At 39.4% G+C, this 20,538-nt stretch overlaps 3 protein-coding genes across 3 annotated transcripts; 2 read left to right on the top strand and 1 right to left on the bottom strand.

Annotated features, from left to right (window-relative positions):
* The first annotated feature begins 509 nt into the window (after positions 1-509).
* Positions 510-2,955, top strand: LOC147149854 (uncharacterized). Its single transcript, XM_086025997.1, has 2 exons — positions 510-836; positions 1,632-2,955. Exons 1-2 carry the CDS (start codon positions 710-712, stop codon positions 2,870-2,872), a joined length of 1,368 nt encoding a protein of 455 aa, XP_085882123.1. The 5' UTR covers positions 510-709; the 3' UTR covers positions 2,873-2,955.
* Positions 2,956-3,806: 851 nt separating this feature from the next.
* LOC147149853 (uncharacterized) lies at positions 3,807-10,949 on the top strand. Its single transcript, XM_086025479.1, has 4 exons — positions 3,807-4,213; positions 4,868-5,946; positions 7,674-7,848; positions 9,699-10,949. The coding sequence occupies exons 1-4, from the start codon at positions 4,021-4,023 to the stop codon at positions 10,886-10,888; spliced, it is 2,637 nt and encodes an 878-aa protein (XP_085881605.1). The 5' UTR covers positions 3,807-4,020; the 3' UTR covers positions 10,889-10,949.
* A 2,260-nt stretch (positions 10,950-13,209) lies between these two features.
* On the bottom strand, positions 13,210-20,496 carry LOC147149852 (uncharacterized). The gene is made up of 4 exons (XM_086025478.1): positions 20,049-20,496; positions 18,551-19,248; positions 17,044-17,257; positions 13,210-14,811 (listed from the first exon to the last, which is right to left on the bottom strand). Exons 1-4 carry the CDS (start codon positions 20,164-20,166, stop codon positions 13,292-13,294), a joined length of 2,550 nt encoding a protein of 849 aa, XP_085881604.1. The 5' UTR covers positions 20,167-20,496; the 3' UTR covers positions 13,210-13,291.
* Positions 20,497-20,538: the final 42 nt, after the last annotated feature.

Genomic DNA, 20,538 nt, shown 5'->3' with positions numbered 1-20,538 from the left:
AATATATTTATTTCACAAAATGCCAGGTGTATTTCATAAAAACAAAGAAAGATTGAAAACATTAAAATGTGAACAGTACACAATTGCAAGGTTTTGACAACTTTGTTATTTCTACCACCTGGTATATAGAGTAAATATACATCTAACTCTTTAGAAAATAGATTAATTAAATGTTATACTTTTTGAAACTACGTCATAATTTAAGAGCCCCAAAATACATTATGTAAAGTAAGCTCAATTACATAAGATGTTGTCCAAAATAAATATGTAAATGTCTTGCATCTAGCTGAAATTTAAACCCGGTTGTAGCTAGTGTGACCCATTTTTTCATAAAACCAAAAATGAACATCACTTGTCACCCAGCTCGCGTTTCATGCGTTCCAAGTTATGTCGCCTTGGAGTGACGTCTTTTGGTAGCGCGATTGTATTGGCTTCTGTCTTAAGACGCAATTTATAGACGACACGGAGTTTTAAAAAATACTGTAAATAAATTTAAAAAAATATTTTTTTTAAAAAACTACAACTCCCTAACAACTGTTCGACCTTCCCTCTTCCGTTGGCCGGTTACACGTGATGCTTCGTTCAGACCAAACCCGGATTATAGCTTCTCTTAGCTTACTTGCTGCTATCAAAGACACATGTTTGCTTGCGACACATAGCTAAGCAGGGAACACGTGTGTGCGTTAAGTTTTTTGATTGTCGTGTGAAAATGAGCGCAGAAAGGGTGAAAGGAGAGTACGAGGCGGAACTTTGTCGAACAAGAGGGAAGAAGGAGCGACAACGTCAACTATTGGACGCTGTTTCCATGAAGCCTCAAGATGTGTTGCACAGAGCAGGTCTGTTTACTTCTTTCTCTCGATTTTAGTCGCGGGTTTCATTTTAACTAGTTCTTTACGTTTAACAGTACTATGTCTGTTTTAGGTTTATTGGCTGCTGCTCAGCAAGGGAGGCATTGTATAGTGGCGCCTGGTAGCCCATCCTAATATTGCTCAAAACATTTGTATATGTTTTTGTTATTCATTATTCTGCTTTTTCCTTCTGACAAAGGAACAAAATTAGATGTGACTTGTGACATGAGTAGCACTACTGTTATTTTAGCAGGTATGGTGCAATGAATACTAGGACAAGCTATGTAGTGATGTTAAATGTGCCCCAACAACTCAAAAAGTATCAAAACGTGCGTTTCAACAGACCTTAATCAGAATTGGTTGTTGTTGTTGTTGTTGTTGTTGTTTTAATTAGGTGTTGCCATGATGATACAAATTCCAATTGAAAATGAACGGACCAGTGTCAGTCCCTTTGTCCCAGGCATGATGTTCTGCCATACGGAAATCAAAAGATGTCTTATCCGTCAGATCTTGATGACATGCTTGGGATCTTTGTTTTAATGTAAATCTTTTTAGTCTTTTTTCCACACACCGATCAACATCAATGGTGTTAGCAGCTGCTGTTATAAACTACACAGAATTTGTACTGTAGTTTATCCAATGTATTTTCAGTATAGGTAGACAGGCTCTTTTTTCTTGCCAAAGAATGATTTGTATTACTAAGCAACCTAACCGGTATGTGCCTGGAGTGCTATGTACTGTATGCAGGATTTAATGTTTAGTTTGTCTTTTTGCGTTCTGCAGACGTCAGTGAACAATATCCTCAGCCTGAGGAGCAGAAGACAAAAAATGACAACATTAAACAAGAAGAGGAGCTGGAGATGGCCCATATTAAAGAGGAAACGCAGGCGTCTGATATTACCAAGTTTCCATTGACTGTCATTGTCAAGAGTGAAGATGATGATGAAGACCACCATGGAGCATCACAAGCAGACTTAACTCTGCTGTCAGAAATTGACAACATAACATCACACTTTCTTAACACAGATGATGATGATGATGATGATGATGAACTCTCGAAAGGTGGTATGACATGCAACACTGACAACAAACATGTGAAATGTTCTCAGTGTGACAAAACTTTTATCAGCAAGTCATCCTTGAAAAGACACACAAAAACCCACACTGGAGAAAAACCCTTTGCTTGCTCAGTGTGTGGTAAAAGATTCTCTGGAAAGAGACATTTGATAGCACACATAAGAACGCACACTGGGGAGAAACCGTTTTCATGCTCAGTTTGTGGTAAAAAATTCACTCAGAAGGGACATTTAATAGTACACACAAGAACACATACTGGGGAGAAAACCTTTGCTTGCTCACTTTGTGATAAAAGATTCACTCAGAAGGGACATTTAATAGCACACACAAGAACACACACTGGGGAGAAAACATTTTGCTGCTCAGTGTGTGGTCTTAGAGTAAATCAAAAAAATAATTTAACAAATCACATGAGGAAACACACGGGAGAGAAACCATTTGTCTGTACACTTTGTGGTAAAAGATTCACGCGTAAGGCACATTTGAACAATCACATTAGACAACATACAGGAGAGAAAATTTTCAGCTGTTCAGATTGCGGGAAAAGAGTCATTCATAAAGATCATTTGAACACACACATGATAACACACACTGGGCAGAGACCTTTTGCCTGTTCGGTTTGTGGTAAAAGATTCTCGAGAAAGGGAGATTTACGAACACACACAAGAATACACACTGGCGAGAAACCTTTTGCCTGCTCAGTCTGCAACTTAACCTTCAGTGATCGTTCAGGATTGGTTCAACACATGAGAACTCACACTGGCGAGAAACAGTTTTCATGTTCCATTTGTGGCAAAAGATTCTCTCAAAAAGGCACTTTGACAACACACAAAAGAACACACACTGGGGAGAAACCCTTCAGTTGTGACTTGTGTGACAAACAATTCCCCCATAAGTATCAGGTTAAGAAACACAAGTGTGCAGGTGAGAAGAGCCGTGGTCAGTAAAGCTATAAGTCACTTGTGAACAAACTGACTGTGCCAACTTGTCAAAGTGATTGTTTCATTCCAAATAAAAGTCCTCCAACAGTGATGGTGTTCTCTATCTATTGTAGGAGCCTTAATGCAGTACATAGATACACCATTCATCACAGGAGTTACTTTTCATGTCCGCCCTTGATAAGTGAAAATCTGCCTAAGGAGACCATATAAAATGTAGATCAAGCCATAAAATACTGTCAATGTAGCACACTTTTAAACAAATTGTAAATATATTTGAATGCACACAACAAAACTTCAAGCAACTTGGCCTTGCTTCGATGATCGCTATAAACCGCAGATTTACATGGCAGGAGAATTTCCATGACAGAAAGTTAGATAAATTTAACAGAATTTTCTGAAAATGTGTGGACTGTGATAGATGATCTCTCTAGCAAGAGTAGCGCAGCACCATATGGACAAAATTGTATATGCCAAAATGGGCAATTCTACCGCTACTGCATTTTTTCCTTGAATGGCCTTTTATGAATGTTAATTTCCTCATCCTTTCTCCATGTATTTATAAATAAAATACCCATTTTATATAATAAAGACAATAAAAGAAATAAAAATAAAATATGACACTTGATCACGATATCCTCGTTATTTCGCCTATTTAAGATTTAATTTGAAATATGTGAAACGGGACAAGTATGTCTTGAACTGAGATGAATCTAAGATAGTTATAGATGTCTCAAACTGGAGTTACAGATATTTACAATTCAGCGGCAGATATTTGTCACTTATGGCAATTCAAAATATCTATAGGCGTCTTTTCAGACATCTTTAATCGAGTTTTAATTTACTGAAATGCTTACGTTGTGGATATCTCAAATAGTAATTATGGAAAGCAAGAATGAAGCTTCGTATCTGGCCGGAAGTAGACGTTGAACGTTATCGATGACGTGCCTAGCCTGAAAGCCTCCACTTTCAGGGAATAACTCTTCCCAAATTCGGACTGAACGCCGTCAGGACTTTACTGGAGTAAAATATCATTTATTAATCCTTCATGCCTGGATAAACTCTTCTCGGTGCACGGTGAATCTACGTCCTCGTTTAGCTTAGCTTATTTTAGTTTAGCTTAGCTTGCTAGTCGCTAACAAAGAGACGCCTTCGTAATGTCAGCACATCGCTTAACAGAGATCACGCGTGAGTGTCAAGTATCTGATTATCGTGGGAAAATGTGTGCAAAAAGTGTGAAAGAAGAAGAGTACGAGGAGGAACTTTGTGGAACAATAGAGGCCAACGAGGGACAACGTCAAATGCTGGACACAGTTTACAAGAAACCTCCAGATGAACCTCACAGTGCAGGCTAGTTCACTTACTGTCAGCAGTGTAAAATATCTGTTTAGTTTTGTTTGTAACCCTTAAAATTCCATTTGAAGGACAAGGGCTATTTATGAAAACCTCAGAAATTAAAGTTCTTATAGATACCTACTTTTTTCATCATGTGAGGAAAATTTTACTTTTAGGTTAGAAATATTCACAACTCGTATCAATAGTAAAACAAGCAACAGTGTGAAAACAAACATAAAACGGCATTTGGGGGGAACGTTTTAAGTGTAATAATACAAGCAGAAAGGAATTTCAAACCTAAACTTCAGAACTGTGAGGGACATGGGCTAAGCACTCGTCCACTATGCTGACAATACATTCATACGAATATTTTTATTTACTTTTAATAAATCATTCTAAACATAAGAGTCCAGGTTGATGTCTCTGGGGTTTTCCTTTTTGTTTGCACAATCACATATCAATTATTTGGTTTCCTGAAAAATGCTAAATATCTATTTCCAATTGCTTAAGTTTGCAGGCGCCACCGGAAAGAACATATTTGTGATGAATGTATGTTCCTAAGATACATTGCCCAAAAAACATGCACAATGACATATAAAGTCACAACAAGACTGGACTGACCAAAGTTTAACTTTACCAAACCTTTGTGTTTGTCTTCCTGTTGTTCAGACGTCCGTAATGTTGACCTTCGTCTGGAGTCTTCCCACATTAAAGAGGAAGAGGCGCCAAAGTCTTACCTCATGAAGGAGGAAGAGCAGGGGGCTGACATCACCGACTTTCCATTGACTGTCATTGTGAAGAGTGAGGATGATGATGACGACGAAGAAGAAGGGGATGGAGACCACTGTGGAGAACCACAAGCAGACAGCCTCTTAGCACCTCTTTCGGATGGTGACAACATCACGTCACACTCTTCTGACACTGACACAGCTGATGATGAACGCTCCAAAGGTGATAAGACATGTCACACTGACCACCAAAACTGGAAATGTTCTCAATGTGACAAAACGTTTTTCAACAAGTCATCATTGAAGAGACACACAAGAATACACACTGGAGAGAAACCTTTTGTCTGTTCAGTTTGTGAGAGGAGATTCTCTGTAAAGGACAGTTTAACAAATCACATGAGAACACACACTGGGGAGAGACCTTTTTCGTGCTCAGTTTGTCGTAAAAGATTCATTACAAAGGGAAGTTTAACAAATCACACAAGAACACACACAGGAGAGAAACCTTTTGCATGTTCAGTTTGTGACAAGAGATTCTTTCGGAAAGGACAATTTGAAACACACTCAAGAACACACACTGGTGAAAAACCGTTTGCCTGCTCGGTCTGCAACTTACCTTTTAGAGACCGTACGGTGATGGTTCAACACATGAAAACACACACAGGCAAGAAACCTTTTGCTTGTTTAGTTTGCGGTAAAAGATTCTCTAGAAAGGAAGTGTTACAGAGACACACAAGAACACACACAGGAGAGAAACCATGCGCCTGTTCAGTCTGCAACTTAACCTTCAGTGATCGTTCAGCATTGAGTTATCACATGAGAAAACACACAGGGAAGGAAGTGTTTTTATGCTCCATCTGTGGCAAAGCATTCTCTCAAAAAGGCACTTTGACAACACACACAAGAACGCACACTGGTGAGAAACCCTTCAGTTGCAGTGTTTGTGATAAACAATTCCCCCGCAAGGAGCTGCTTAAGAAACACAAGTGTACCGGCGAGAAGAATAGCAGTAAAAGAAGCGTGAAATAAATGGTAAAGAAACTGACTCTCTTTGTGGCAAAGTGTCAAAGTGTGCATTTGATTCTAAATAAAAGTCATCAAACAGTGATAAGAGTTTAATGACAGCCTAGTTGAAGTTCAGTGTAAAACTAAACACACAACAAAAAGAATGTTTAAATACAAGACCTGCTTGGTTTATTTATTTATTTAGTATTCATGCTGAAGTCATAGTTCCACGTCTCTAATTCAGTTTTGCCAATCTGTAACATCTTCATGCCTCGGGCAAATGACTTCACTTTAGCAATTCATGTGTATGGTGTTTGTCATAGTATATTCATGTGCAGATATCTGTTCGGGGAATTATGGATATTTGCCATATAATTGTAAATATCGCTAATTCTGATTCATTAATTCCACTTCGATATTTTTTATTCACTCCCAATTCACGATATGTACATGTCCCTTTTCTCTTGAATCATATTGTAAACCAGAAAAAAGGTTAAAATCACATACAAGGTGATACATTTCAGGATCCAACATAATAAGTTTCCCATTCTAACATGATAGGTGTAGAAAAGGCTCAGCCTACTCTGGGAATTTGTTGCCGTCAGTTCACGTTCAAGTGTTTTGTATCTCGCGTTGTTCCGTACGTTTCCTATTTACGTGTTTGAGTCAGGTGTAACCATAACAGTTCAGCTCATTATCAGCCTAATTTCTGATGATTCCTTGTTACTTCCTATTTCATTGATGCTCCTTAAGCCCTGAGTTAATGACAAAAACACTCAATCAACAATTCAATCAATCAAACACTCAATTCAAGTCAATTTAATCTAACAATCTATCTTTACATTATTTTGTGCATCAATGTATGTTCACTTGCAAGACATCAGTCCAGTAAAGGGTGCTAAATTGCACCTTGGAGTCCTGTCTTTTCCTGCCTGTGCTCTGACCGGCACACCATCTTGTTTACAGTTAGCCCCTTAAACGAAATAGCCTTTCGCCTTCCCAACAATAAGTCATGTTATTGAGTGACATGATTCACGTAACAAGTTGTATGTTTTATCTAAAATGTTTTCATGTTAAAATTTTATGAGTTCGACCTCCGCATTTGACAAAGCAAAGTAATTCCTCCTGTTTCAAGTGGCGGAGCCCCTACGTGTGGCTATGTGCTTCTACTTTTTTCATTTTTAATCATTTTAACTCAGCCGTATTTTTTACAGTACTATAGACACGCTTGATGTTGAACTTTTTTCTGGTGTGGCTGTGATACGCTTCAGTACTTGTCATCAAATATAAAGTTTAAATTAGGCGAAATTGCGGATATCTGAAATGCTAATTGTAGATAGGAAGATTGTAGTTGTGGATATTATTCCGAAATGTAAATTTTCACAGGGAAAAACTGCATTACAAAAATTTGCAACATAAATTCAGTGCAGTTAAATGTCAATCTGGTTTGACATAACCCATATCAGTGGGCGGAAGTGGGCGTTTAACGTCATCGATGATGTAACTTGCCAAAAAATTAACACAAACCTCGCGCTTCACGAATTCGTAGTGAACACAGTACGTCCATCACGACTTTACTGGACTAAAACATCATTCATTAAACCTTCATGTCTGGATCAACTTGTCTCAGTGCACGATGGAGCTTCTTCGATCTACTTTAGCATATCTTAGTTAGCTTATTTTAGCTTAGCTTGCTAGCCGCTAACAAAGAAACGCCTTTGTAATGTCAACACATCGCTTAGCAGAGATCAAGCGTGACTGCAAAATGTTGTGACTGTCGTGTGAAAATGTGTGCAAAACATGTGAAAGAAGAAGAATATGAGGAGGAACTTTGTGGAACAAAAGAGGGCCACGAAGGACAATCCCAACGCCTGGACACTGTTTTCAAGAAGCCTCAGGACGAAGCACACAGAGCAGGTTTGTTCACGTCTTCCTATCAGCTGTTTAGTAACTTAACTCTATTAAGTCTCTGGCCTTTTTTGACTTCTCCTACTCTTACAGCTTGTTCGTGGCCATTTTTGTCCACCAACAGACGAAGCGGCAGTCAGAGATTTCTTTTTCTGCTTTTACTGCATAAAGTGTTGAACTACAGCTAACATTCCTTTCAGTTGTCTACACTAAAACATCCATTTAGTTTTGTTTTTAAACCCTTACCGCAATAATCACAACTGTACACTCCTATCAATAATTTAAAACAAGCAACAAAGTGTGAAAACAATCCAAAACAGCATTTGGGTGGTGATATCCTTTACAGTTCCAACCCAAAATTTGGAAACAACTTCAAATTCAAATGGGCTCAAATAGTTAACACATTCACAGGTCAAGAAATTCAAGTTATTACTCTTGATAATGCACAGCCATGAACTGAAAGTCATTCCAGGTCATAAATCATCATCATAAAGCTCACTGAGAGAATACCAGGATGTCATCTTGGCAAAAGGTGCCTACTTTGAAGAATCTATAATCCATAGTTTGAATGACTTCAATATCATTTTATAATGTAGGGGGGGAAATAAAAACATCGAAGTTGAAGGCATTTCCAAACTTTTGACTGGTACTGTATGTGGAATAATCTGGACAGAACGAAATTTCAAACCTCAGACCTCACAATTTAGGCAGACGGACTAAGGCTAAGCACTTGCCCAACGTGTTGCCCATATATTTATATGAATAACTTTATTTGCATTTGATATAATGCCTTTGGGTTTTGTTTTTAGCTTGCGGGTACAATGATCACAGATAAATGATTTTGTATTCTGAAAAAGGCTTATTTGTATTTGCAATTGCTCGCATCAATTCCCGAGCACCACTGAAAGGAATATATGTGATTCTTGACCCTCAAAATTGTATGTTCCAGATTAGGGCTGCTCGATTAAGCGATTTTGAACCGTAACCGAATTTTCTGGACAAAACGATGTTAAAAACGTTCAAATCGGCACGTTCGATTTTGTTATTTTTGGTGTATCTAAGCCACCGTAGTTTCCCCTGCATTTCCGCTTCCTTCCACGAGCGCACAGTCCGATAACAACAACAACAACATCCATGGCTACTGGCGATTCTGCTATTTGCTCAGGCAAGTGAGCATTTAGTTGATAAACCGGGCAAAAATAGATCTGTTGTGTAGTGTGTGCCCCGCATGTACAATACAACCCGTGAGCAAGTAACTCAACCTCTGAAAGTCGTCTCTTAAGCTTGACACTGCATTGTATTATTGAGTTACAGTTTTGCACTAATCATCGATTTATGTTTAAGTAAGACCAGGGAGAAAGGTGAAAGGCTGGTCACTAGCTGGTTGGCAAAATGACTTGCTGACAGACTGTTTGGTTTACAGACTTGACTGTCTACCTTCTCTCATGTTGATGATTTCGTTTCAGAGGATATATGCACTTTCTTCTTTCATTATTGGTTTAATTAAGAACAGATCTGAAATCTATTGAGTATAATGCTGTTAATCCCAATGGATTGTTCTGTGTGTATAACGTTGAATTGACTGGCATTTTGAGTTCAAAGAAAGAAAAATTAAACAAAACAAAAAAAGACATTCAAAATATTTCACTTTTCATTATTTTTTATTTTACAAAGAAATCGTAATCGTAAAATCGGGTTTGAGAGAAAATAATCGGGATTTTCTTATTAGGCAAAATCGAACCGCCCTATTCCAGATACCGGTAATCATTGGCAAAAACATGTATTGCACAACATAAGACTTGACTGAACAACGTCTGACTTTCCCAAACCTTGTGTGTTTGTCTTCCTGTGTCGTGCAGATGCCGATAAAGTTGGCCTTCCTCCTGAGCAACATGAGCCAGAGCACCCTGACATTAAAGTGGAAGAGGAACAGGAGCATTCCCACATTAAAGAGGAAGACGAGCCAGAGTCTTACCACATGAAAGAGGAAGAGCAGGAGGCTGACATCACCGACTTTCCATTGACTGTCATTGTAAAGAGTGAAGATGACGACGACGAATATGATGGAGACCACAGTGGAGGATCACAAGCAGCTGGCCTCTTAGCTCCTCTATCTGATTCTGACAATATAATGTCACACTCTTCTGACACTGATGATGATGACTCCAATGGTGATAAGACATGTCACACTGACAACCAACGCTGGAAATGTTTTCAGTGTGATAAAACTTTTGTTAACAAGTCGTCACTGAAGAGACACACAAGAATACATACTGGAGAGAAACCTTTTGTATGCTCAGTTTGTGATAAAAAATTCTCTGTTAAGGAAAGTTTAATTAATCACGTAAGAACGCACACTGGGGAGAAACCTTTTTCCTGCTCAGTTTGTGATAAAAGATTCATTACAAAAGGAAGTTTAACAAATCACACAAGAACACACACCGGAGAAAATCTTTTTACCTGTACAATATGTGGTAAAACTTTTGCTGAAAGGGGACATTTAAGAGTACACACAAGAACACACACAGGAGAGAAACCTTTTGAGTGTTCAGTTTGTGGCAAGAGATTCTTTCGGAAAGGACAATTTGAAACACACTCAAGAACACACACTGGTGAAAAACCGTTTGCCTGCTCAGTCTGCAACTTATCCTTTAGAGATCGTACAGTGATGGTGCAACACATGAAAACACACACAGGCAAGAAACCTTTTGCTTGTTTAGTTTGTAGTAAAAGGTTCTCCAGAAAGGGAGATTTAAAAAGGCACACAAGAACACACACTGGGGAGAAACCTTTTCCCTGTTCAGTGTGCAACTTAACCTTCAGTGATCGTTCAGGATTGAGTCATCACATGAGGACACACACTGGGGAGAAACCATTTTCATGCTCCATATGTGGAAAAAGATTCAATCAAAGTGGCACTTTAACAATACACACAAGAACACACACTGGTGAGAAACCCTTCAGTTGCAGTGTGTGTGATAAACAATTCCCCCGCAAGCAGCTGGTGAAGTCACATAAGTGTACCGGTGAGAAAAGCAGCACTACATGAACCTTCAGCAAATCTGGAGGGAAAGTTTGACTCTTTTTAGCAACCTGTAAAAGTATAAATGTGATTCTGAATAAAATACAAGTCTTCAAACTGTGGTATTGTCCAGTAACTGTTGTAGAGAGCCTCAATGCAGCAATAATTTCAATTCAGATTATCATTTGTCATGGGGAGACCTTATAAAAAAAAACATTTTATTATACAAGTCCTTAAATACCTCTCCCATATGCTTTTAACACATCTAAATTTATTAAAACACTGTTTATGATCATTGTAAATGCAATCCAAGACACACAAAATTGTACTCACTCCACACACAGGGCAGAGCAGGCTTGAGTCCTCCTTTGAGCCGCAGAGTTCTACATTACAAAGGCAGTTTGTGAAAATCTTAATTATGTTTCATGATTAATTCCTATTCCACAAACGCTATCACAGCACTAGTGCTGTAACATTGCATTCTTGCAAAAAAAAAAAAAAAAAAAGGGATTGAGTTCAACAGTAACAATAGAGTTGTAACAAAGCTGAAAGCATATGAAATACACAAAGAAGCAAATAAAAATGACTTAATTAAAATTGATATTTTCATTTTGCATTTGACTTACAGCTGCATGACACAACTGCCATGCACGGTTTATTCGGGTGCAACGTTGCATTAAACTTTGAACATTTATTCCAAGTTTTTTTTATTTTTCTTTTGTGTCACCGAAGGGCAGGGATACCCAAAGTACGGCCCGGGGGCCAAATATGGCCCATGTTCAAATTTTCACCGGCCCGCAGCACCTGGCATAAAATTAATAATGTGTGGCCCGTCTGTACCATTGACCACATTAGAAAATACACATGTACAAAAAAAAGCTATTGTATATTTCACCAGAAGATGGCAGCAGACCTGTGACTATGCTCCCGGGTGCTTTCAGAAATACACTCTGAGCTCGCCCTGTCGCTCCAAACACACCACTCTCAAAGTCTTGCCGGTAGGTGTCAGAGTGAACCCGTTGCCGACCTTTATGTGGCCCTTTCCAGCGCATGTCTCAGAAACTGTAGTGAAGTAAAGGTAAGTTGACAGGATAGGGCCATTGCTTCTTTTTGCAGATTTTTTTCACTGAAATACAAAACAGCTGCATCTGCCCGGTTCGCTAAGAGACTATGGCTGTTTTCATGGAATTCAGTAGAGTCAAGGAATTCAAAAGAGTCACTACCAGACGAAACATGCAAACTACGGCAAGGGGACTGGTAGCGAACACTGTGAAAAATTAAAGCACATTTTCACCTCACCAATACTGTCCCTCTTTGTAAAAAGTTTGGACACCCTGCCTTAGGGGCCCCATACATGTGCAACCGAAATGCCACTACAGGAAACTGTAACTTTGGTCCTTTTTGTATGTGTTTTAAAAAGTATTGTTGAAACATTTGGCAAAAATGTTTGTTCCAAATATAAGTGGAGAGAGAAATTGTGAAAAGGTGTTTGGAATGTGTGCTTACAAATGTGTGTGAACAAACTCTGCACAATCACAAACCAACTGTCATACATATACATACATAATCCTTTGCTAAATCCTTGAAAATAGATTTAATGTGACAAATTAAATACCTGTGAGATATATTAATGTCAGAATCGTACATACTGTTGTTCAAGATCAGCACCAAATAATTCAGTTTGCAGTACCACAGGAAGCTGATGTGAGAGGCAGCAGAATCAGATGGATTTATCATAATGGATTTGATCTATGCGATTGGCTGGAAACCAGTTCAGAGTGTCCCCCGCCTACTGCGCGAAGACAGCTGGGATAGGCTCCAGCATGCCCGCGACCCTTGTGAGGATAAGCGGTATAGATAATGGATGGATGGATTTGATCCAAATTAAAATTCTGTGTCCTAGGGTGCACTCCCCCCACCTCCGGCTCTTCAGCAACAGCAACAAAATGACGCTGATATGTTCAAACGCAAAAGTATTCTCTATGCAGATGATTAACTACTGTGCTTACAAAGCCCTTCCAATTCAGTACAGGACAGGACCAGGTGAGTGAAGCCTTAGTTTGAATGAAGCCTTGGTTTGAATAACTCTTGCTGTCCCCTTTGGCGGCACTAACATCAATCGAACGTTACCTGTAGTTGCAAGTCAGGCGTGCACAACATTCTCCATGAGTTTTGGACTGTTCTTCTTTCCAAAATGGTTGCGTTTCAGCAAGAATCTATAGAAGTCCAGTGTCAATAGCTTTCTTCAGGTCATGCCATAGCATCTCAACTGAGTTGGAGTCAGAACTTTGTATATGAACTGGTAAAAAGCTGGAAAGGCTCCAACAAAAGATATTGAACACTTTCACTGTTTTAATGGCTTTTATTTAAGATCACATATCATTTTTACAGTTTGCCACAGAGTCCACTTCTTTTCAATTTATTTTTAGCTTAACTGACCTTCTCGGCAGCACACTTGTGTTTCTTAAGCTGATACTTATGGGGGAATTGTTTATCACACACACTGCAACTGAACGGCTTCTCACCAGTGTGCTTTTTCATGTGTGCAGTTAAAGAGCATTTTAGAGCAAATCTTTTGTCACAAACAGAGCAAGAAAAATGTTTCTCTTGTGAATGTGTTCTCAAGTGATGATTCAATCCTGAACGGTCACTGAATGTTGAGGTACAGAGCGAGCAGGCATAAGGTTTCTCACCGGTGTGTGTTCTCATATGTGTGCTTAATTGTCCCTTTACAGCGAATCTTCTTTCACAAACTGAACAGGCAAAAGGTTTCTCTCCAGTGTGTGTTCTTGTGTGTGTTTTCAAGTGATCCTTTGTAGACAATGCTTTCCCACAAACCAAGCAGGGAAAGGGTTTTTCTCCAGTGTGTGTTCTCATGTGATTTGTTAAACCAATCTTTTGAGTGAATCCATGACCACAAAGTGCACATTTAAAAGGTTTCTCCCCAGTGTGTATTCTTATGTGTGTTCTTAACTCTCCTTTCCTAGAAAATCTTTTATCACAAAATGAACAGGCAAAAGGTTTATGTCCATTGTGTGTACTCATGTGATTTGTTAAGCTCATCTTTTGAGTGAATCCAAGACCGCATACTGAGCAGGCAAAATGTCTCTCCCTGGTGTGTGTTCTCATGTGTTGAACCAATGCCGAACGATCACTGAAACGTGCTGTGCAGACTGAGCAGGCATAAGGCTTCTCACCAGTGTGTGTTCTTGTGTGCCTAATTAAGCTTCCCTTTACAGAGAATTTTTTCTCACAAACTGAACAGGCAAAAGGTTTCTCTCCTGTGTGGGTTCTCATGTGAGTTATTAGGTGAATCTTTTGATTTACTCTCAGATCACAAACTGAGCAGGCAAAACCTTTCTCTCCAGTGTGTGTTCTTGTGTGCGTTCGTACATGTCCCATAGTTGCAAATCTTTTATCACAAACTGAACAGGCAAAAGGTTTTTCCCCAGTGTGGGTTCTTGTGTGCGTAATTAAATGTCCCTTTATAGAGAATCTTTTACCGCAAACTGAGCAGGGAAATGGTTTTTCTCCCGTGTGTATTCTTGTGTGTCTTGTTAACGATGACTTGTTGGAAAAGGTTTTGTTACACTGAAAACATTTCACACGTTTTTTGCCAGTGTGACATTTTTTGTCACCTTCACCATAATCATCATCGTCACCATCGTCATCATCATAGTCATCGTCATCATAGTCATCATCATCATCATCGCCGTCGTCATCATCATCATCGGCCTCAGCAGAGGGTGATGTAACAGCATCACTATCTGATAGTGGCGCTGAGACGCATTCCTCTTGTGAGCCACCGCGGCGCTCTCCATCACCTTCATTATCTTCAATCGTTATGACAGACAATGGAGAGTTTGTGACATCAGCCTCCTCCTCCTTCTCTGTACTTTTAGGGGGCTCCTGCTCCTGATGTTCAGGATGAAGATCTTCTTCACTGTTGTCTGCAGGAAACAAAACAAACATGGGTTGGTAAAGCCAAGCTTTGTCTCAAGTCTCATGTTGTGACTTTCATGCTACATATTAATGTTGATGCAAGTACATGTTTTGGCTAATGTTATCGGCACACATATAATTGTGACACAAGGTTTGTGAATCACATTTATGTGCCTTTCAGCGGCACTTCAGAAGTTGAGAAAAATAAGCATGAATGTGCATTTTTTAGGATGGCAAATAATTTATGTGTTTATTTTACCGCAAAAAAAACCCCAAGAAAAACAGAGACATTGACTTGGATTTTTATGTTAAGTCTGACATTGTAATAAATGTAAATAAAGTCATTCAAAAGGAATGGGCATCGCAGTGGATGAGTGATTAGCCAGTCTGCCTCACAATTTTGATGTTTGGTTTTGAATCTCGGCTCCGGCCTTCCTCTATCGAATTTGCATGTACTCTCACATTCTTGCGGGGCGTTTCCTCAGACATTTCAAAAACAACATTCATGTTTACATCTTTGTTAGCTACCAGCCAATCAAAACATCATCCAGTTTAACAACAAATACAAATACATGATCTTCAGAAAATATACAGAGGGAGTATTTTCATGCAATTATTATTATTATTATTATTATTACTGTATATGTCACCTCCATGAGCCGTCACTTTACTGTGGTGAAGGGATTTGAGTGTCCCAATGATCCTAGGAGCTAAGGCAAGGTTCACTACGCAGGTCTTAATGCTCAATTTGGATTTTTTTGAAAAAATCAGATTTTTTCTGTGTAAACTTTAATATTACATTATAAATGCAACCGCTGTCTTGTCTGCTGTATGAACACATGCGTCGCCAAAGTGACCCGCATGCACGATAGAGACGACGTCACTCACGGTATATTGTTTTACGGAAGTCAATACGGTCCAGCGTGTCGGAGCATTTCTACAGTGAAGCGATAGGTAGGAGGTCAAAATAAATATAGTATTTGGGGGAAATTACGAGGCGAGGCTTTTCTATATCATTTCACGGAGACATCACTAACGATGACGTCACGCCATAACCATGCATAAAAAATGAATCGATCTGAACCGTGGTTGAATTACTACTATGACCATAAATGTCCACTTTATGCTTCAAGTGGGATTAAATTAAAGTAAAATATAAAGTCAATACTGTTACTCAAAACAACTTTGTAGATTTGATCCCGCCTGGGCGGAGCACATTTTGGGCTCCGGATGACATCAATGTCAGATATATGCGACCTGGCCGTTCAGCCCGCAGTCGCATTGCAAAAAATCGGATACCTATCCGATTTAGGACCACATATGAAAGTGATCTAGGTCAGGTTTGAAAAAAATCGCGATTGAGACATTCATACCGTCATAAAAAAAATCTGATGCAGGTCGCATATGGGCAAAATATTTGATCTGGGTCGCAGCTGCCTGCGGTGTAAACCTAGCCTAAGTTCACCTAAGTTGCCGGGTCACCCATGGCAAACAGGTCCTAGGTGAGGGACCAGACCAAGGACGGCTCAGAGCCCCCCTTCCCATGGGCTCACCGCCTGTGGGAGGGGCCAAAGGAGTTGGCCGAGCTGGGCGGCGGCCAAAGGTGGGGACGTCCATCCCCAGCTACACAAGCTGGCTCTAGGGATGTGGAATGTCACCTCTCTGGCAAGGAAAGAGCCTGAGCTGGTGTGGGAAGCAGAGAAGTCCCGACTAAATGTAGTCGGACCCGCCTCCACACACAGCTTGGGCTCTGGTACCAGTCATTTCGGGAGGGGTTGGACTCTTTTTCCATTCTCGAGTGAAAACTAACGAAAACTGGTGACCCGTGATAGGTCGTTACCTGAACCCTGAGCAACTTTGATTTCATTTTCAGTCGACAGAAAGTGCCACAATGGTTGCCCCCTGCAATGGCTAAAAACTAGTGGATTTTGCTGATTAAATTATATTCCACAAACGAAATATTCATTAGAATGTTTGTGTTTAGGCTATTAGAATATATTCTTGGGGGGAAATTGTTGGGTTGACTTCCCCTTAAAAGTTTGAATACCGCTCTCTCGACCAAGTTCCTGCGCGATTCACGGCAAAATATCGCTATGCAGCGAGTTGACGAAAACAGAAGATTAATTTTTTTTTGAAAGGGTAGAAAAATGGAACATGGCATGAAACCCACGAAATACAAATGGGAAATGTTCCAAATATAGTCTACTTACTTACCAAGTGAGAGTAAGAAGTGAACAAACCTGCTCTGTTGTGTAACGCGTCGTCATGATGCTGCTTAAAAATTGCATCCAGTAGTAGTAGTAGTCCCTCGTTGTCCTCTTTTGCACGGCAAACCTCCTCTTTGTTCTCGTCTTTAACACTTTTTGTGCACATTTTCACTCGATAATCACAATTTACAATCACACTTGATCTCTGCTCAGCGATGTGGTGCCAACACGCGTGTTTCTTTGTTAGCTGCTAGCAGGCTAGGCTAAACAAAGCTAAGCTAAACTCGCCTGAAAAGCTTCAAGGTGACCCGAGACGAAGTTATCCGGACACGAATCTGTAATGAAACTTTACTGCAGTCATTGATGTGGATATGCTGTGTTGAAGTTTCTTTAAATTCGGTCCGAATTGTGGGACAATTATTTCGTCAAGTCCGAATCGAGGATTTAGCTGAGTGACGCCAGCGATTACGTTCAACGCTTCTGCTTCTTCTCCTTTCTCAACTTTCTTTTCGTGGTTGACAAACAAGTTTTGGTGCATTAGTGCCACCTTCTGACCTGGAGTAGAGAGTTGACGCGGATTGTTTTCAGTGACGTCACCAGGGACGTTGAAAGTCCCACTCCGCCCACTGCTTCACGAGTTGGTTCGTCTTTGGATGACGCAATACAATGTCCTGTCCTCATTGGTGGGCTGTTAGAGAAGTCACATTAGTGTGCTCACGTCTACAAATCGTAATCTCTATGTATCACTTTTCACAAACTGTAGAGAACACCTTCAATTTAGAAAATTCCTGGTTCATTCATTCTGACAACCTGCAAATAAATTCAAGCAGTAAGTGTCACAATGTTACAAGTTCACTATTTGCAAGAATTGTGAATCTGTAGATATCAAAAAGGGAAACGTATGCTGTAATATAACTACAACTGTTAATGTTTTTTTAATTATTAAATTAGCCTTTGATGTCAGTAAATTTAATTTCTTGAAAACTGCAAATTTAACAATTTTTTCTTTCGGTTCTTTTTTTTTGGGGGGGGACTCTGCTGTTGGAATTTGGTAAGTGTTTTATTTAGTGGGGGGAAATATATTCACCATAGGGAGGTTTGTTTCTAAACATTGGAATTAAAAATGTAGCGGTAAGCCTGTGAATAGTGAAAAATCTGCATATGAATTACTCCCATTATAAATGCATTGAAAAAAAAACATACAAAAAAACCATTTTGAACACCACAAAAATGTTGAAAAAACAATGATAAATAAACCCCAATAAGTGTTCCAACTTCTCGGCAAAAAAGTGATAGTGAACGCTAACAACTATAAAGAATCAACTATGAAGCCTTGTTTTATTTAGGATCAGATATGCGCTTACCAAGACGAGTTCAATTTACTTCAAATGTTATTTCCTGCTGCTCTTGCCATGAGTACACTTGTTTTCTAACAATTACAAGAGACTTGTTCATCATACACTTTGACTGAATGCTTTTGTCTCCAGTTTGTTTTTGTGTTGAAGCAATGCTGAATAATCATGAAAGTTAAGTTTCAGACTGAGCAGGAAAAATGTTTCTTCCCAGTGTATCTTCTTGTGTGTGCTGTTAAATTCCCCTTTACAGAGAATTTTTTACCACAAACTGAGCAGGCAAAAGGTTTTTCGCCAGTGTGTGTTCTTGTGTGCCTTAATAAGCTATCCTTTACAGAGAAGCTTTTACCACAAACTGAGCAGACAAAAGGTTTCTCGCCAGTGTGTTTTCTTGCATGTGTTCTTAAATGTCCTTTTTCAGAATATTTCTTACCACAAACTAAACAGATAAAAGGTTTTTCTCCAGTGTGTGTTCTTGAGTGACTTATTAAACTATCCTTCACAACAAAACTTTTACCACAAATTGAGCAGACAAAAGGTTTCTCACCAGTATGTTTTCTCATGTGAACTTTCAAACCCCACTTTGAACCAAAAGTTTTGCCACAGTCAGAACATTCCGAGCGTTTCTTGTGAGTGCGAAATGCCCTATCACCTTTAGAGCATTTATCATCATCAGTGTCAGACGAGTGTGATGTCATGTCGTCACTATCTGATAGTGGAGCTAAGAGGCTGTCTGCTTGTAGTCCTCCACAGTGGTCTCCATCACTTTCTTCACTCTTCACAATGACACTAGTCAATGTAAACTTTGTGATGTCTGCCTCCTTCTGCTCCTCTTTTATGTGAAAGTGCTGTGGCTGCTCAAGAAGAAGGTCAACATCACTGATGTCTGTGGGACACAAAAAGACAAACGTGTGGTTTGGTTGAGTAAAGCTTCGCTTAGTCATGATCATTCAGCAGTTGTGATGTTGTGCATTATTGAACACAATACAAGGCACAACTATGACACCCCAACCAGGGTCCCGAAGAGGAACTGGTTCACTGCAATTGTGCCTGTTGTGGTAACCAGACCACTGTCTACTGTGAATGAGCGAGCATTCCAGTTCAGTGAAGTGTATTCATATTTATCATCATTATTCATAACATAAGAGGAAAACATCTGTTTTTTTTGACTGCACTAATTTTTCAAGAAATAATATGCAAACAGAGAATGTAACATGAAACTATCTGCAAAATAAAGAAAATCATTTATAAACTTAAGTTTACCCAGAACATTTACACTTATCTTGCGCTTGTTATCTATGCAGCTTAATCAGGCCTAACAATGAATTGCCGCATTTTAAATGTAAATATCGCTGACGATCAGGCTCATTTTATCGTGGCTGCCAAAAACTGTGATGATAAAAAATCAATTAATTGTGCAGCCCTAATGTATGGGAGTGCAAAAGTAAATACACGGTAGTATCTTTTTCTTTTTCATATTTTTTAAAAGGTATTAGAAAAAAAATACTAAAAAAAAAAAAAAAAAAAAAAAAAAAGATAAAATTCCATCTACACCCCTGCTGAAAGGGTCATAACTCGAACAAGGCTTTGGGCTGAAGAAAAAATTAATGAAAAGAACCCTGTTACAAATAGATCGTAGTTACTATTTTTTTGTACTATACAAGTGAGCAAGTTAAGTGAACGAACCTGCTCGGGGAGGCTTCTCGAAAACAGAGTCCAGTGGTTGACGTTGTCGCTCGTTCTCCACATCTTTATCTCCTTGAAGTACCTCCTCATACTCTTCTTTCACACTTCTTGCACACATTTCCCTCGATAATCACAACACGATACACTCAAGGTTGATCTCTGCTGAGCGATTTGTAGATAACAAGCGCGTCCCTTTGTTAGTAGCTAGCAAGCTAAGCTAAAATAATACTGTATTGTCTGAGGCACTTCACGTGCACTCAGACGAGTTTTTCGAGACAAGCACATTTAATGAATGGTGTTTTACTAGAGTACAGTAGTGATGGGACGTAGGGTGTCGAGGCCTCAGTACGTTTGCTACTAATTTAGAAACAATACGAGTCGAGGGAGGCTATTTTTGTCTGACGGTCCCGGACGTAGCCATTTTGACGTTAGACGCATTGTGCCGGAAACTCACCTACGTTTTGGTTCGTCATTGGTTAACGCGCTCCGG

This window comes from Filicampus tigris, chromosome 3 (assembly GCF_054856515.1).
Source record: "Filicampus tigris isolate MCC_2025a chromosome 3, RoL_Ftig_1.0, whole genome shotgun sequence".
NCBI classification, from domain to species: domain Eukaryota; kingdom Metazoa; phylum Chordata; class Actinopteri; order Syngnathiformes; family Syngnathidae; genus Filicampus; species Filicampus tigris.
Note: the sequence above shows the minus strand (reverse complement) of the source record. Positions and strands in the feature narration are given on the sequence as shown.

What these genes read in the sequence shown, in the direction of transcription:
- LOC147149854 (XM_086025997.1), top strand. Translation starts at nt 710, where the DNA reads ATGAGCGCAGAAAGGGTGAAAGGAGAGTACGAGGCGGAACTTTGTCGA. An exon ending in AGATGTGTTGCACAGAGCAG is followed by an intron (nt 837 to 1,631) that starts GTCTGTTTACTT and finishes TGCGTTCTGCAG; the next exon opens with ACGTCAGTGAACAATATCCT.
- LOC147149853 (XM_086025479.1), top strand. Translation starts at nt 4,021, where the DNA reads ATGTCAGCACATCGCTTAACAGAGATCACGCGTGAGTGTCAAGTATCT. An exon ending in AGATGAACCTCACAGTGCAG is followed by an intron (nt 4,214 to 4,867) that starts GCTAGTTCACTT and finishes CCTGTTGTTCAG; the next exon opens with ACGTCCGTAATGTTGACCTT. An exon ending in AGAATAGCAGTAAAAGAAGC is followed by an intron (nt 5,947 to 7,673) that starts GTGAAATAAATG and finishes CACATCGCTTAG; the next exon opens with CAGAGATCAAGCGTGACTGC.
- LOC147149852 (XM_086025478.1), bottom strand. Translation starts at nt 20,166, where the DNA reads ATGTGTGCAAGAAGTGTGAAAGAAGAGTATGAGGAGGTACTTCAAGGA. An exon ending in CGAGAAGCCTCCCCGAGCAG is followed by an intron (nt 19,249 to 20,048) that starts GTTCGTTCACTT and finishes TGTGTCCCACAG; the next exon opens with ACATCAGTGATGTTGACCTT. An exon ending in AGAAACATTTTTCCTGCTCA is followed by an intron (nt 17,258 to 18,550) that starts GTCTGAAACTTA and finishes GCCTGCTAGCAG; the next exon opens with CTAACAAAGAAACACGCGTG.